We start from the raw sequence: 18,344 nt of genomic DNA, 5'->3' as shown, positions 1-18,344 counted from the left end.
TACCTTTTGTATTAAATTCGGATGCAATTTCTGTGTTTCATCGTCAATAAGATGTTCCAAGGTATACAGTAAACCTGAAGTGAAGCATCGGAATCTGAAACTGGACTCACAGGAGAGGTTCAATTATAGAAAGTTAGAGTGTCAGTCCTCTTGTACCTAAGTCGGCATTGTACGATTTTTATTAAATTCGGATGCAATTTCTGTGCTTCATCGTCAATAAGAAGGTCCCAGGTATGTAGTAATCCTGAAGTGAATCATCGGAATCTAAAACTGGACTCACAGGAGAGGTTTAAATCATAGAAAGTTAGGGTGTGAGTCAACTTCTACTTAAGTCGGCATTGTGCCTTTTGTATTAACACTCTCTGTACCAGGCCTATTTTATGCACCCGTCCCTAGAAACCGGGCAATTTTACCAATATTAAAAAAATTACTGCATCAAATCTACTGTTTGGATTGTGGCAAATTTGGTACCATCTTGAAGCTGCACATTTCTACTTTAATTCTGAGTGAAAGAAACTACTTTACAATGCACAGCTTTAAGGTACAGTTATAGAAATCACTTAGATGTTTTAAGAATTTAGAAAAAGTCATACGAATAAGGGAATACAATTGTGATTTATTTTTAACCAAAATTGTGGCACTACATTACATGTTTCTGATAGTATACAGTATTACATATAAATTTCACACAGAATCATATTGTTTTTTAGTGTGGAAAATTTTAAAGCAAGGTTCCAGGCAGAGTGCAACGCCACACTGTTCACATTCGTATCGTGTCTCTTTGCGAGAAGCCTTGCCACTCTGTTTCTTGCTCCTGGAACTGCACACGTGACACACACGAGCAGCATACTTCTTAGTAGTTGCAGGTATGTGCTGCAAAAAATGTCTCTTTGTTAGCCGACCTACAGTTCCTTCATTTCTTGGAATGAATTCAAGTGTGTCGTCTTCAACAAGCTGAACTGCAAGCACTGTTATAAAGTCTGTTATTGTAATTTTCTTCCTGTGCACTGCATTGTACAGCCAAAATGCATTTGATACTCCCATAAGCAGCAAATGGAAATATAATTTTCGCCACCATTTCACAGTTCTGTGCTGGAACGGATTGTACTGCAGGCGTTGGTCTCCAATATCCACTCCAATTTTATTGAGGTTGTAATCAAGTACCTGAAGTGGTTTCAATACTACAGACCCATTTCTCTTAGTATGCGTACCAAATGTTGCTTGATGCCTTGTAGACAATGTATACACATCTCTCTTATCTTTCCACTTCATTGCCAATACATTATCTTTACGCCGAAAAGACATTTCGCCCTTTTTCAGCTTAGCAGATACTAAATCTTTAGGCAATCCTTTCCTGGATTTGTTCACAGTACCAACAGCTCCAGTGCCTTTCTCTGCCAGTTGCTGAAATAGCTCTGGACTGGAATAAAATCGATCTAAATACACAGTGTGGCCTTTGTTCAGCAAGCTGCTGTCAGACAACAATCGCAAAATAACCGCAGACGAAGAATTGTCAACAATATGCTTACCAGCATAAACTTCAAAATTTACAACATAGCCACTACTGGCTTCAGCAACAGCATATACTTTCAGTCCATACTTATGAGGCTTATTTTGCATGTAAACACGGAAACTCACACGACCTCGAAATGGGCAAATTCCTTCATCAATTGTCACTTTTTCTGAGGGACGATATGCCTGGATACATCGCTCCTTCAAATTATTATAATATGGCAAAACTTTGTAAAGTGGATGAAATCCATCTTCGCCTGGTTTTTTCTGATTTGAATTGTCAACAAGATGCAAGCATGACAGTATCTGAGTGAAACGCAAACGGCTCATGACATGGGGACAAAAGTTACAACTAAGAACAGGATTAGTGCTCCAATGGTCCGCAATTTTTGGCTTTTTCGAAACACACATGTGGAAAATAATACCCAAGAAACGCCTCATCTCACTTATAGTCACTGGCTTCCACGAACTCAAAACTGAATGGGGCTTCAGATTATTTCCTCTTCTTTTCTTCTGTATTGTCTGTGATGCATACAAATTTGTCTGTCTCTTGAGTTCATTTACGTCACTGTCAGTAAGGAACACTTTACTGCAATCCAGTACAGAACTCGACTCATCAATATCCACTAGTATCTGCCTGGGTGTCGTGTTGACAGGCAGAGGTCGGTAGGTGTCAACTGCAGTCCACTCACTGTCTTTCGGATACGGCACAGCTGCTGGATTTGAAGCAACACCTTCAACATCATTCTCGTCTTCATCTGAAGACAAACTGTCATCAATCTCGTCTTCTAAAAAGAATATCACATTATGTGTAACTACATACATCGTTTACACATGTTCAACAGATATGTGCGTACTGCACAATTACGTGGAAAATTCGGAAATACGTACCTTCAAACACACCATTGCATTCAGAATCGTCTGAATCACTCTCTACATTATCCAGAGTGTCGCTATGATTGATCAAATCCGCAATTTCTGCGTCTGATAAACCGCGCCGAAACATGATGACAAACAACTGAATGATATACAGACTGAGAACGCAAAGATAAGTTTTAACATGAATTACAGCGCTGCCGTGACATCTATGGACGCATTTTGTTAATAAACATCTGAAAAACGTATAGCGCTGGCCAAACCCGTAGAAATAACGTTGCAGTGTTTTGAATGAAATTAAATGTAGCGGCCCGTAAATTTTACGGGCTTGGTGATTTTCGCGCGATCCCAGGCCCGTAAATTTTACGGGCTTGGCGCTTAGAGTGTTAAATTCGGATACAATTTCTGTGTTTCATCGGCAATAAGAAGGTCCAAGGTATACAGTAAACCTGAAGTGAAGCATCGGAATGTAAAACTGTACTCACAGGAGAGGTTCAAAGCATAGAAAGTTAGAGTGTCAGTCCTCTTGTACTTAAGTCGGCTTCGTGCTTTTTGAATTTAATTCAGATGCAATTTCTGTATACCATCGTCAATAAGAAGGTCCAAGGATATACAGTAAACCTGAAGTGAAGCATCGGAATCTAGAACTGGACTCACAGGAGAGGTTCAAATCGCAGAAAGTTAGACTGTCAGTCCTCCTGTACCTAAGTCGGCATTGTGCCTTTTGTATTAAATTCGGATGCAATTTCTGTGTTTCATCGTCAATAAGAAGGTCCAAAGTATACAGTCAACCTGAAGTGAAGCATCGGAATCAAAAACTGGACTCACAGGAGAGGTTCAAATCATAGAAAGTTAGAGTTTCAGTCCTCTTGCACTTAACTCGGCATTGTGCCTTTTGTATTAAATTCGGATGCAATTTCTAAGCTTCATCGTCAATAAGAAGGTCCAAGGTACGTAGTAAACATGAACTGAAGCATCGGAATCTAAAACTGGACTCACAGGAGAGGTTTAAATCATAGAAAGTTAGTGTGTGAGTCCTCTTCTACCTAATTCGGCATTGTGCCTTTTGTATTAAATTCGGATACAATTTCTGTGTTTCATCGTCAATAAGAAGGTCCAAGGTATACAGTAAACCTGAAGTGAAGCATCGGAATCTAAAACTGGACTCACAGGAGAGGTTCAAATCATAGAAAAATAGAGTGTCAGTCCTCTTGTGCATAGGACGGCATTGTGACTTTTGTATTAAATTCGGATGCAATTTCTGTGTTCCATCGTCAATTAGAAGCTCCAAGGGATACCGTGAACCTGAAGGGAAGCATCGGAATCTAAAACAGCACTGACAGGAGAGGTTCAAATCATGGAAAGTTAGATTGTCAGGTTTCTTGTCCTTAAGTCGGCATTGTGCTTTTGTATTATTCAGATGCAACATCTGTGTTTCATCGTCAATAAGAATGTCCAAGGGATACAGTAATCCTGAAGTGAAGCAGCGGAATCGAAAACTGGACTCACAGGAGAGGTTCAAATCATAGAAAGTTAGAGTGTCAGTCTTCTTGTATTTAAGTCGGCATTGTGCCCTTTGTACTATATTCGGTTGCAATTTCTGTGTTTCATCGTCAATAAGAAGGTCCAAGGTATACAGTAAACCTGAAGTGAAGCATCGGAATCTAGAACTGGACCCACAGGAGAGGTTCGTATCATAGAATGTTAGAGTGTCAGTCCTCTTGTACTTAAGTCGGCATTGTGCCTTTTGTATTAAATTCGGATGTAATTTCTGTGAGTCATCGTCAAATAAGAAGGTCTAAGGGTTACAGTAAACCTAAAGTAAAGCATCGGAATCTAAATCTGGTCTCACAGGAGAGGTTCAAGTCATAGAAAGTTAGAGTGTCAGTCATCTTGTACTTAGGTCGGAATTGTGCATTTTGTATTAAATTCGGATGCAATTTCTGTGTTTCATCGTCAGTAAGAAGGTCCAAGGTATACAGTAAACCTGAGGTGAAGCATCGGAACCTAAAACTGGACTCACAGGAGAGGTTCAAATCGTAGAATGTTAGACTGTCAGTCCTCTTGTACCTAATTCGGCATTGTGCCTTTTGTATTAAATTCGGATGCAATTTCTGTGTTTCATCGTCAATAAGAAGGTCCAAGGTATACAGTAAACCTGAAGTGAAGCATCGGAATCAAAAACTGGACTCACAGGAGAGGTTCAAATCATAGAAAGTTAGAGTTTCAGTCCTCTTGTACTTAACTCGGCATTGTGCCTTTTGTATTAAATTCGGATACAATTTTTGTGTTTCATCGTCAATAAGAAGGTCCAAGGTATACAATATACCTGAAGTGAAGCTACGGAATCTAAAACTGGACTCACAGGAGAGGTTTAAATCGTAGAAAGTTAGAGTGTCAGTTCTCTTGTACATAAGACGGCATTGTGACTTTTGTGTTAAATTCGGATGCAATTTCTGTGTTCCATCGTCAATTAGAAGCTCCAAGGGATACCGTGAACCTGAAGTGAAGCATCGGAATCTAAAACAGCACTGACAGGAGAGGTTCAAATCATGGAAAGTTAGATTGTCAGGCTTCTTGTCCTTAAGTCGGCATTGCGCTTTTGTATTATTCAGATGCAACATTTGTGTTTCATCGTCAATAAGAATGTCCAAGGGATACAGTAAACCTGAAGTGAAGCAGCGGAATCGAAAACTGGACTCACAGGAGAGGTTCAAATCATAGAAAGTTAGAGTGTCAGTCTTCTTGTATTTAAGTCGGCATTGTGCCCTTTGTACTAAATTCGGTTGCAATTTCTGTGTTTCATCGTCAATAAGACGGTCCAAGGGATACCGTAATCCCCAAATGACGCATCGGATTCTAAAACTGGACTCACAGGAGAGGTTCAAATCATAGAAAGTTAGAGTGTCAGTCCTCTTGTACTTAAGTTGGCATTGTGCCTTTTGTATTAAATTTGGAAGCAATTTCTGTGTTTCATCGTCAATAAGAAGGTCCAGGGTATACAGTAAACCTGAGGTAAAGCATCGGAATCTTAAACAGGACTCACAGGAGGGGTTCAAATTATAGAAAGTTGGAGTGTCTGTCCTCTTGTACTTATGTCGGCATTGTGCCTTTTGTATTAAATTCGGATGCAATATCTGTGTTTCATCGTCGATAAGAATGTCCAAGGTATACAGTAAACCTGAAGTGAAGCATCGGAATCGAAAACTGGACTCACAGGAGAGGTTCAAATCATAGAAAGTTAGAGTTTCTGTCCTCTTGTGCTTAAGTCGGCATTGTGCCTTTTGTATCAAAGTCGGATGCAATTTCTGTGTTTCATCGTCAATAAGAAGGTCCAAGGTAAGAGTAAACCTGAAGTGAAGCATCGGAATCTAAAACTGGACTCACTGGAGAGGTTCAAATAATAGAAAGAAAGAGAGTCAGTCCACTTGTACTTAAGTCGGCATTGTGCCTTTTGTATAAAATTCTGGGCTCACAGGAGAGGTTCAAATCATAGAAAGTTAGAGTGTCAGTCCTCTTGTACTTAATTCGGCATTGTGCCTTTTGTACTAAATTCGGTTGCAATTTCTGTGTTTCATCGTCAATAAGAAGGCCCAAGGCATACAGCAAACCTGAAGTGAAGCATCGGAATCTAAAACTGGACTCACAGGAGAGGTTCAAATCATAGAAAGTTAGAGTGTCAGTCCTCTAGTACTTAAGTCGGCATTGTGCCTTTTGTATTAAATTCGTATGCAATTCCTGTGTTTCATCGTCAATAAGAAGGTCCAAGGGATACAGTAGCCCTGAAGTGAAGCATCGGAAACTAAAACTGGACTCACAGGAGAGATTCAAAACATAGAAAGTTTGAGTGTCAGTCCTCTTGTACTTGGGTCGGCATTGTGCCTTTTGTATTAAATTGGGATGCAATTTCTGTGTTTCATCGTCAATAAGAAGGTCCAAGGGATACAGTAAAGCTGAAGAGAAGCATCGGAATCGAAAACTGGACTCACAGGAGAGGTTCAAATCATAGAAAGTTAGAGTGTCAGTCCTCTTGTACATAAATCGGCATTGTGCTTTTTGTATTAAATTCGGATGCAATTTCTGTGTATCATCGTCAATAAGAAGGTCCAAGAGATACAGTAAGCCTGAAGTGAAGCATTGGAATATAAAACTGGACTCACAGGAAAAGTTCAAATCATACAAAGAAAGAGTGTCAGTCCTGTTGTACTTAAGTCGGCATTGTGCCCTTTATATTAAATTCGGATGCAATTTCTGTGTTTCATCGTCAATAAGAAGGTCCAAGGGATTCAGTAAGCCTGAAGTGAAGCATCGGAATCTAAAACAGCACTGACAGGAGAGGTTCAAATCATTGAGAGTTAGAGTGTCAGGCCTCTTGTCCTTAAGTCGGCTTGGTGCTGTTGTATAATTCAGATGGAATTTCTGTGTTTCATTGTCAATAAGAATGTCCAAGGGATATAGTAAACCTGAAGTGAAGCATCGGATTCGAAAACTGGACTCACAGGAGATGTTCAAATCATAGAAAGTGAGAGTGTCAGTCCTCTTGTACTTAAGTCGGCATTGTGCCTTTTGTATTAAATTCCGATGCAATTTCTGTGTTTCGTCGTCAATAAGACGCTCCAAGGGATACAGTAAACCTGAAGAGAAGCATCGGAATCTAAAAGTGTACCCTCAGGAGAGGTTCAAAACATATAGAGTTAGAGTGTCAGTCCTCTTGTACTTAAGTGGGCATTGTGCTTTTTGAATTTAATTCAAATGCAATTTCTGTGTTCCATCGTCAATAAGAAGTTCCAAGGTATACATTAAACCTGAAGTGAAGCATCGGAATCTAGAACTGGACTCACAGGAGATGTTCAAATCATAGAAAGTGAGAGTGTCATTCCTCTTGTACTTAAGTCGGTATTGCGCCTTTTGTATTAAATTCGGATGCAAACTCTCTGTTTCATCGCCAGTAAGAAGGTCCAAGGGATATAGTTAACCTGAAGTGAAGCATCGGAATCTAAAACTGGACTCACAGGAGAGGTTCAAATCATAGAAAGAAAGAGTGTCAGTCCTGTTGTACTTAAGTCGGCATTGTGCCTTTTATATTAAATTCGGATGCAATTTCTGTGTTTCATCGTCAATAAGAAGGTCCAAGGGATTCAGTAAACCTGAAGTGAAGCATCGGAATCTAAAGCTGGACTCACAGGAGAGATTCAAATCATAGAAAGTGAGAGTGTCAGTCCTCTTGTACTTAAGTCGGCATTGTGCCTTTTGTATTAAATTCGGAAGCAATTTCTGTGTTTCATCGTCAATAAGAAGGTCCAAGGGATACAGTAAACCTGAAGAGAAGCATCGGAATCTAAGGCTGGACTCACAGGAGAGGTTCAAATCGTAGAGAGTTAGAGTGTCAGTCCTCTTGTACTTAAGTCGGCATTGTGCCTTTTGTATTAAATTCGAATGCAAACTCTGTGTTTCATCGTCAATAAGAAAATCCAAGGCATACAGTAAACCTGAAGTGAAGCATCGGAAAATAGAACTGGACTCACAGGAGAGGTTCGAATCATAGAAAGTTATAATGTCAGTCCCCTTGTACTTAAGTCGGCATTGTACCTTTTGTATTAAATTCGGATGTAATTTCTGTGGGTCATCGTCAATAAGAAGGTCCAAGGGTTACAGAAAACCTGAAGTAAAGCATCGGAATCTAAATCAGGACTCACAGGAGAGTCATAGAAAGTTAGAGTGTCAGACCTCTTTAACTTAGGTCGGAATTGTGTCTTTTGTATTAAATTCGGACGCAATTTCTGTGTTTCATCGTCAATAACAAGGTCCAAGTTATACAGTAAACCTGAGGTGAAGCATCGGAATCTAAAACTGGACTCACAGGAGAGGTTCAAATCATAGAAAGATAGAGTGTCAGTCCTGTTGTACTTAAGTCGGCATTGTGCCTTTTATATTAAATTCGGATGCAATTTCTGCGTTTCATCGTCAATAAGAAGGTCCAAGGGATTCAGTAAACCTGAAGTGAAGCATCGGAATCTAAAGCTGGACTCACAGGCGAGGTTCAAATCATAGAAAGTGTCAGTCCTCTTGTACTTAAGTCGGCATTGTGCCTTTTGTATTAAATTCGGAAGCAATTTCTGTGTTTCATCGTCAATAAGAAGGTCCAAGGGATACAGTAAACCTGAAGAGAAGCATCGGAATCTAAACCTGGACTCACAGGAGAGGTTCAAATCGTAGAGAGTTAGAGTGTCGGTCCTCTTGTACTTAAGTCGGCATTGTGCCTTTTGTATTAAATTCGAATGCAAAATCTGTGTTTCATCGTCAATAAGAATATCCAAGTCATACAGTAAACCTGAAGTGAAGCATCGGAATCTAGAACTGGACTCACAGGAGAGGTTCGAATCATAGAAAGTTATAATGTCAGTCCCCTTGTACTTAAGTCGGCATTGTACCTTTTGTATTAAATTCGGATGTAATTTCTGTGTGTCATCGTCAATAAGAAGGTCCAAGGGTTACAGAATACCTGAAGTAAAGCATCGGAATCTAAACAGGACTCACAGGAGAGGTTCAAATCATAGAAAGATGGAGTACAGTCCTCTTGTACTTAAGTCGGCATTGTGCCTTTTGTATTAAATTCGGATGCAAAGTCTATGTTTCATCGCCATTAAGAAGGTCCAAGGGATATAGTAAACCTGAAGTGAAGCATCGGAATCTTAACCTGGACTCACAGGAGAGTTTCAAATCATAGAAAGTGAGAGTGTCAGTCCTCTTGTACTTAAGTCGTCATTGTGCTTTTGTATTCAATTCGGATGCAATTTCTGTATTTCATCGTCAATAAGAAGTTCCAAGGTATACAGTAAACCTTTAGTGAAGCATCGGAATCTGAAACTGGACTCACAGGAGAGGTTCAATTATAGAAAGTTAGAGTGTCAGTCCTCTTGTACCTAAGTCGGCATTGTACCATTTGTATTAAATTCGGATGCAATTTCTGTGTTTCATCGTCAATAACAAGGTCAAAGGAATATAGTAAACCTGAAGTGAAGCATCGGAATCAAAAACTGGAATCACAGGAGAGGTTCAAATCATAGAAAGTTAGACTGTCAGTCCTCTTGTACTTCACTCGGCATTGTGCCTTTTGTATTAAATTCGGATGCAATTTCTGTGCTTCATCGTCAATAAGAAGGTCCCAGGTATGTAGTAAACCTGAAGTGAATCATCGGAATCTAGAACTGGACCCACAGGAGAGGTTCAAATCATAGAAAGTTAGAGTGTCAGTCCTCTTGTACTTAAGTCGGCATTGTGCCTTTTGTATTAAATTCGGATGTAATTTCTGTGAGTCATCGTCAATAAGAAGGTCTAAGGGTTACAGTAAACCTAAAGTAAAGCATCGGAATCTAAATCTGGTCTCACAGTAGAGGTTCAAGTCATAGAAAGTTAGAGTGTCAGTCATCTTGTACTTAGGTCGGAATTGTGCATTTTGCATTAAATTCGGATGCAATTTCTGTGTTTCATCGTCAATAAGAAGGTCCAAGATATACAGAAAACCTGAGGTGAAGCATCGGAACCTAAAGCTGGACTCACAGGAGAGGTTCAAATCGTAGAATGTTAGACTGTCAGTCCTCTTGTACCTAAGTCGGCATTGTGCCTTTTGTATTAAATTAGGATGCAATTTCTGGGTTTCATCGTCAATAAGAAGGTCCAAGGTATACAGTAAACCTGAAGTGAAGCATCGGAATCTAGAACTGGACTCACAGGAGAGGTTACAATCATAGAAAGTTAGAGTGTCAGTCCTCTTGTACTTAAGTCGGCATTGTGCCTTTTGTGTTAAATCCAAATGCAACTCTGTGTTTCATCGTCAATAAGAAGTTCCAAGGGATACAGTAAACCTGAAGTGAAGCATCGGAATCTAAAACTGGACTCACAGGAGAGGTTCAAATCATAGTAAGTGAGAGTGTCAGTCCTCTTGTACATAAGTCGGCATTGTGCCTTTTGTATTAAATTCGGATGCAAACTCTGTGTTTCATCGTCAATAAGAAGGTCCAAGGGATACAGTAAACCTGAAGTGAAGCATCGGAATCTAAGACTGGACTCACAGGAGAGGTTCAAATCATAGTAAGTGAGAGTGTCAGTCCTCTTGTACATAAGTCGGCATTGTGCCTTTTGTATTAAATTCGGATGCAGACTCTGTGTTTCATCGTCAATAAGAAGGTCCAAGGGATACAGTAGCCCTGAAGTGCAGCATCGGAAACTAAAACTGGACTCACAGGAGAGATTCAAATCATAGAAAGTTTGAGTGTCAGTCCTCTTGTACTTGGGTCGGCATTGTGCCTTTTGTATTAAATTCGGATGCAATATCTGTGTTTCATCGTCAATAAGAAGGTCCAAGGCATACAGTAAACCTGAAGTGGAGCATCGGAATCGAAAACTGGACACACAGGAGAGGTTCAAATCATAGAAAGTTAGAGTGTCAGTCCTCTTGTACATAAATCGGCATTGTGCAATTTGTATTAAATTCGGATGCAATTTCTGTGTTTCATCGTCAATAAGAAGGTCCAAGAGATACAGTGAACCTGAAGTGAAGAATTGGAATCTAAAACTGGACTCACAGGAGAGGTTCAAATCATAGAAAGAAAGAGTGTCAATCCTGTTGTACTTAAGTCGGCATTGTGCCTTTTATATTAAATTCGGATGCAATTTCTGTGTTTCATCGTCAATAAGAAGGTCCAAGGGATTCAGTAAACCTGAAGTGAAGCATCGGAATCTAAAACTGCACTGACAGGAGAGGTTGAAATCATAGAGAGTTAGAGTGTCAGGCCTCTTGTCCTTAAGTCGGAATTGTGCCTTTTGTATTAAATTCGGATGCAATTTCTGTGTTTCATCGTCAATAAGATGCTCCAAGGGATACAGTAAACCTGAAGTGAAGCATCGGAATCTAAAACTGGACTCACTGGAGAGGTTCAACCCATAGAAAGAAAGAGTGTCAGTCCACTTGTAATTAAGTCGGCATTGTGCCTTTTGTATTAAATTCGGACGCAATTTCTGTGTTTCATCGTCAATAAGAAGGTCCAAGAGATACAGTAAACCTGAAGTGAAGCATCGGAATCTAAAACTGGACTCACAGGAGAGGTTCAAATCATAGAAAGTGAGAGTGCCAGTCCTCTTGTACATAAGTCGGCTTTGTGCTTTTTGAATTTAATTCAGATGCAATTTCTGTGAACCATCGTCAATTAGAAGGTCCAAGGTGTACAGTAAACCTGAAGTGAAGCATCGGAATCTAGAACTGAACTCACAGGAGAGGTTAAAATCATAGGAAGTTAGAGTGTCAGTCCTCTTGTACTTAAGTCGGCATTGTGCCTTTTGTGTTAAATCCAAATGCAAACTCTGTGTTTCATCGTCAATAAGAAGTTCCAAGGGATACAGTAAACCTAAAGTGAAGCATCGGATTCTAAAACTGGACTCACAGGAGAGGTTCAAATCATAGAAAGTGAGAGTGTCAGTCCTCTTGTTCTTAAGTCGGCATTGTGCCTTTTGTATTAAATTCGGATGCAAACTCTGTGTTTCATCGCCATTAAGAAGGTCCAAGGGATATAGTAAACCTGAAGTGAAGCATCGGAATCTAAAACTGGACTCACAGGAGAGTTTCATATCATAGAAAGTGCGATTGTCAGTCCTCTTGTACTTAAGTCGGCATTGTGCCTTTTGTATTAAATTCGGATGCAATTTCTGTGTTTCATCGTCAATAAGATGTTCCAAGGTATACAGTAAAACCTGAAGTGAAGCATCGGAATCTAAAACTGGACTCACAGGAGAGGTTCAATTATAGAAAGTTAGAGTGTCAGTCCTCTTGTACTTAAGTCGGCATCGTGCTTTTTGAACTTAATTCAGATGCAATTTTTATGTTCCATCGCCAACAAGAAGGTCCAAGGTATACAGTAAACCCGAAGTGAAGTATCGGAATCTAGAACTGGACTCACAGGAGAGGTTCAAATCATAGAAAGTTAGAGTGTCAGTCCTCTTGTACTTAAGTCGGCATTCTGCCTTTTGTATTAAATTCGGATATAATTTCTGTGTGTCATCGTCAATAAGAAGGTCCAAGGGTTACAGTAAACCTGAAGTAAAACTTCGGAATCTAAAACTGGACTCACAGGAGAGGTTCTAGTCATAGAGAGTTAGAGTGTCAGTCCTCTTGTACTTAGGTCGGAATTGTACCTTTTGTATTAAATTCGGATGCAATTTCTGTGTTTCATCGTCAATAAGAAGGTCCAAGGTAAACAGTAAACCTGAGGTAAAGCATCGGAATCTAAAACTGGACTCACAGGAGATGTTGAAATCGTAGAAAGTGAAACTGTCATTCCTCTTGTACCTAAGTCGGCATTGTACCTTTTGTATTAAATTCGGATGCAATTTCTGTGTTTCATCGTCAATAAGAAGGTCCAAGGATAATAGTAAACCTGAAGTGAAGCATCGGAATCAAAAACTGGACTCACAGGAGAGGTTGAAATCATAGAAAGTTAGACTGTCAGTCCTCTTGTACTTCACTCGGCATTGTGCCTTTTGTATAAAATTCCGATGCAATATCTGTGCATCATCTTCAATAAGAAGGTCGCAGGTATGTAGTAAACCTGAGGTGAAGCATCGGAATCTAAAACCGGACTCACAGGAGAGGTTTAAATCATAGAAAGTTAGGGTGTGAATCATTTTCTACTTAAGTCGGTATTGTGCCTTTTGTATTAAATTCGGATACAATTTCTGTGTTTCATCGTCAATAAGAAGGTCCAAGGTATACAGTAAACCTGAAGTGAAGCATCGGAATCTAAATCTATACTCACAGGAGAGGTTCAAAGCATAGAAAGTTAGAGTGTCAGTCCTCTTGTACTTAAGTCGGCTTCGTGCTTATGGAATTTAATTCAGATGCAATTTCTGTGTTCCATCGTCAATAAGAAGGTCCAAGGTATACAGTAAACCTGAGGTGAAGCATCGGAATCTAAAACTGGACTCACAGGAGAGGTTCAAATCATAGAAAGATAGAGTGTCAGTCCTGTTGTACTTAAGTCGGCATTGTGCCTTTTATATTAAATTCTGATGCAATTTCTGCGTTTCATCGTCAATAAGAAGGTCCAAGGGATTCAGTAAACCTGAAGTGAAGCATCGGAATCTAAAGCTGGACTCACAGGCGAGGTTCAAATCATAGAAAGTGTCAGTCCTCTTGTACTTAAGTCGGCATTGTGCCTTTTGTATTAAATTCGGAAGCAATTTCTGTGTTTCATCGTCAATAAGAAGGTCCAAGGGATACAGTAAACCTGAAGAGAAGCATCGGAATCTAAACCTGGACTCACAGGAGAGGTTCAAATCGTAGAGAGTTAGAGTGTCGGTCCTCTTGTACTTAAGTCGGCATTGTGCCTTTTGTATTAAATTCGAATGCAAAATCTGTGTTTCATCGTCAATAAGAATATCCAAGTCATACAGTAAACCTGAAGTGAAGCATCGGAATCTAGAACTGGACTCACAGGAGAGGTTCGAATCATAGAAAGTTATAATGTCAGTCCCCTTGTACTTAAGTCGGCATTGTACCTTTTGTATTAAATTCGGATGTAATTTCTGTGTGTCATCGTCAATAAGAAGGTCCAAGGGTTACAGAATACCTGAAGTAAAGCATCGGAATCTAAACAGGACTCACAGGAGAGGTTCAAATCATAGAAAGATGGAGTACAGTCCTCTTGTACTTAAGTCGGCATTGTGCCTTTTGTATTAAATTCGGATGCAAAGTCTATGTTTCATCGCCATTAAGAAGGTCCAAGGGATATAGTAAACCTGAAGTGAAGCATCGGAATCTTAACCTGGACTCACAGGAGAGTTTCAAATCATAGAAAGTGAGAGTGTCAGTCCTCTTGTACTTAAGTCGTCATTGTGCTTTTGTATTCAATTCGGATGCAATTTCTGTATTTCATCGTCAATAAGAAGTTCCAAGGTATACAGTAAACCTTTAGTGAAGCATCGGAATCTGAAACTGGACTCACAGGAGAGGTTCAATTATAGAAAGTTAGAGTGTCAGTCCTCTTGTACCTAAGTCGGCATTGTACCATTTGTATTAAATTCGGATGCAATTTCTGTGTTTCATCGTCAATAACAAGGTCAAAGGAATATAGTAAACCTGAAGTGAAGCATCGGAATCAAAAACTGGAATCACAGGAGAGGTTCAAATCATAGAAAGTTAGACTGTCAGTCCTCTTGTACTTCACTCGGCATTGTGCCTTTTGTATTAAATTCGGATGCAATTTCTGTGCTTCATCGTCAATAAGAAGGTCCCAGGTATGTAGTAAACCTGAAGTGAATCATCGGAATCTAGAACTGGACCCACAGGAGAGGTTCAAATCATAGAAAGTTAGAGTGTCAGTCCTCTTGTACTTAAGTCGGCATTGTGCCTTTTGTATTAAATTCGGATGTAATTTCTGTGAGTCATCGTCAATAAGAAGGTCTAAGGGTTACAGTAAACCTAAAGTAAAGCATCGGAATCTAAATCTGGTCTCACAGTAGAGGTTCAAGTCATAGAAAGTTAGAGTGTCAGTCATCTTGTACTTAGGTCGGAATTGTGCATTTTGCATTAAATTCGGATGCAATTTCTGTGTTTCATCGTCAATAAGAAGGTCCAAGATATACAGAAAACCTGAGGTGAAGCATCGGAACCTAAAGCTGGACTCACAGGAGAGGTTCAAATCGTAGAATGTTAGACTGTCAGTCCTCTTGTACCTAAGTCGGCATTGTGCCTTTTGTATTAAATTAGGATGCAATTTCTGGGTTTCATCGTCAATAAGAAGGTCCAAGGTATACAGTAAACCTGAAGTGAAGCATCGGAATCAAAAACTGGACTCACAGGAGAGGTTCAAATCATAGAAAGTTAGAGTTTCAGTCCTCTTGTACTTAACTCGGCATTGTGCCTTTTGTATTAAATTCGGATGCAATTTCTAAGCTTCATCGTCAATAAGAAGGTCCAAGGTACAAAGTAAACATGAACTGAAGCATCGGAATCTAAAACTGGACTCACATTAGAGGTTTAAATCATAGAAAGTTAGATTGTGAGTCCTCTTCTACTTAATTCGGCATTGTGCCTTTGGTATTAAATTCGGATACAATTTCTGTGTTTCATCGTCAATAAGAAGGTCCAAGGTGTACAGTAAACCTGAAGTGAAGCATCGGAATCTAAAACTGGACTCACAGGAGAGGTCCAAATCATAGAAAGTTAGAGTGTCAGTTCTCTTGTACATAAGACGGCAATGTGACTTTTGTATTAAATTCGGATGCAATTTCTGTGTTCCATCGTCAATTAGAAGCTCCAAGGGATACCGTGAACCTGAAGTGACGCATCGGAATCTAAAACAGCACTGACAGGAGAAGTTCAAATCATGGAAAGTTAGATTGTCAGGCTTCTTGTCCTTAAGTCGGCATTGTGCTTTTGTATTATTCAGATGCAACATCTGTGTTTCATCGTCAATAAGAATGTCCAAGGGATACAGTAAACCTGAAGTGAAGAAGCGGAATCGAAAGCTGGACTCACAGGAGAGGTTCAAATCATAGAAAGTTAGAGTGTCAGTCTTCTTGTATTTAAGTCGGCATTGTGCCCTTTGAACTAAATTCGGTTGCAATTTCTGTGTTTAATCGTCAATAAGGAGGTCCAAGGGATACAGTAAACCTAAAATGAAGCATCGGAAACTAAAACTGGACTCACAGGAGAGGTTCAAATCATAGAAAGTGAGAGTGTCAGTCCTCTTGTACTTAAGTTGGCATTGTGCCTTTTGTATTAAATTTGGAAGCAATTTCTGTGTTTCATCGTCAATAAGAAGGTCCAAGGTATACAGTAAACCTGAAGTAAAGCATAGGAATCTTAAACAGGACTCACAGGAGGGGTTCAAATTATAGAAAGTTGGAGTGTCTGTCCTCTTGTACTTATGTCGGCATTGTGCCTTTTGTATTAAATTCGGATGCAATTTCTGTGTTTCATCGTCAATAAGAGTGTCCAAGGGATACAGTAAACCTGAACTGAATCATCGGAATCGAAAACTGGACTCACAGGAGAGGTTCAAATCATAGAAAGTTAGAGTTTCAGTCCACTTGTACTTAAGTCGGCATTGTGCCTTTTGTATCAAATTCGGATGCAATTTCTGTGTTTCATCGTCAATAAGAAGGTCCAAGGTATACAGTAAACCTGAAGTGAAGCATCAGAATCGAAAACTGGACTCACAGGAGAGGTTCAAATCACAGAAAGTTAGAGTGTCAGTCCTCTTGTACTTAATTCGGCATTGTGCCTTTTGTACTAAATTCGGTTGCAATTTCTGTGTTTCATCGTCAATAAGAAGGTCCAAGGCATACAGTAAACCCGAAGTGAAGCATCGGAATCTAAAACTGGACTCACAGGAGAGGTTCAAATCATAGAAAATTAGAGTGTCAGTCGTCTAGTACTTAAGACGGCATTGTGCCTTTTGTATTAAATTCGTATGCAATTCCTGTGTTTCACCGTCAATAAGAAGGTCCAAGGGAAACAGTAGCCCTGAAGTGAAGCATCGGAAACTACAACTGGACTCACAGGAGAGGTTCAAATCATAGAAAGTTAGAGTGTCAGTCCTCTTGTACATAAATCGGCATTGTGCTTTTTGTATTAAATTCGGATGCAATTTCTGTGTTTCATCGTCAATAAGAAGGTCCAAGGGATACAGTAAGCCTGAAGTGAAGCATTGGAATCTAAAACTGGACTCACAGGAGAGGTTCAAATCATAGAAAGAAAGAGTGTCAGTCCTGTTGTACTTCAGTCGGCATTGTGCCTTTTATATTAAATTCGGATGCAATTTCTGTGTTTCATCGTCAATAAGAAGGTCCAAGGGATTCAGTAAACCTGAAGTGAAGCATCGCAATCTGAAACTGCACTGACAGGAGAGGTTCAAATCATAGAGAGTTAGAGTGTCAGGCCTCTTGTCCTTAAGTCGGCATTGTGCTTTTGTATAATTCAGATGGAATTTCTGTGTTTCATCGTCAATAAGAATGTCCAAGGGATACAGTAAACCTGAAGTGAAGCATCGGAATCGAAAACTGGACTCACAGGAGAGGTTCAAATCATAGAAAGTGAGAGTGTCAGTCCTCTTGTACTTAAGTCGGCATTGTGCCTTTTGTATTAAATTCCGATGCAATTTCTGTGTTTCATCGTCAATAAGACTCTCCAAGGGATACAGTAAACCTGAAGTGAAGCATCGGAATCGAAAACTGGACTCACAGGAGAGGTTCAAATCATAGAAAGTTAGAGTGTCAGTCCTCTTGTACATAAACCGGCATTATGCCTTTTGTACTAAATTCGGATACAATTTCTGTGTTTCATCGTCAATAAGAAGGTCCAAGGTATACAGTAAACCTGAAGTGAAGCATCGGAATCTAAAACTGTACTCTCAGGAGAGGTTCAAAACATAGAAAGTTAGAGTGTCAGTCTTCTTGTACTTACGTCGGCTTCGTGCTTTTTGAATTTAATCCAAATGCAAACTCTGTGTTTCATCGTCAATAAGAAGTTCCAAGGGATACAGTAAACCCGAAGTAAAGCATCGGAATCTAAAACTGGACTCACAGGAGAGGTTCAAATCATAGAAAGTGAGAGTGTCAGTCCTCTTGCACTTAAGCCGGCATTGTACCTTTTGTATTAAATTCCGATGCAATTTCAGTGTTTCATCGTCAATTAGAAGGTGCAAGGTATACAGTAAACCTGAAATGAAGCATCGGACTCTAAAACTGGACTCACAGGAGTTGTTCAAATCATAGAAAGTGAGAGTGTCAGTCCTCTTGTACATAAGTCGGCATTGTGCCTTTTGTATTAAATTCCGATGCAAACTCTGTGTTTCATCGCCAGTAAGAAGGTCCAAGGGATATAGTTAACCTGAAGTGAAGCATCGGAATCTAAAACTGGACTCACAGGAGAGGTTCAAATCGTAGAGAGTTAGAGTGTC

General features: G+C 39.7%; 1 protein-coding gene across 1 annotated transcript in view; it reads right to left on the bottom strand.

The window, feature by feature from the left end:
- Positions 1-684: 684 nt before the first annotated feature.
- LOC124582595 (piggyBac transposable element-derived protein 4-like) overlaps positions 685-18,344 on the bottom strand; it is a 198,674-nt gene continuing 181,014 nt past the window's right edge. Inside the window, exons 2-3 of the mRNA XM_047131314.1 lie at positions 2,404-2,597; positions 685-2,300 (exon numbers count right to left, since the gene is read on the bottom strand). Of these exons, the coding sequence (XP_046987270.1) occupies positions 685-2,300; positions 2,404-2,597 (1,810 nt within the window). The remainder of the gene's footprint in view (positions 2,301-2,403; positions 2,598-18,344) is intronic.

Source organism: Schistocerca americana, unplaced genomic scaffold (genome assembly GCF_021461395.2).
Source record: "Schistocerca americana isolate TAMUIC-IGC-003095 unplaced genomic scaffold, iqSchAmer2.1 HiC_scaffold_42, whole genome shotgun sequence".
Taxonomy (NCBI): domain Eukaryota; kingdom Metazoa; phylum Arthropoda; class Insecta; order Orthoptera; family Acrididae; genus Schistocerca; species Schistocerca americana.
Note: the sequence above shows the minus strand (reverse complement) of the source record. Positions and strands in the feature narration are given on the sequence as shown.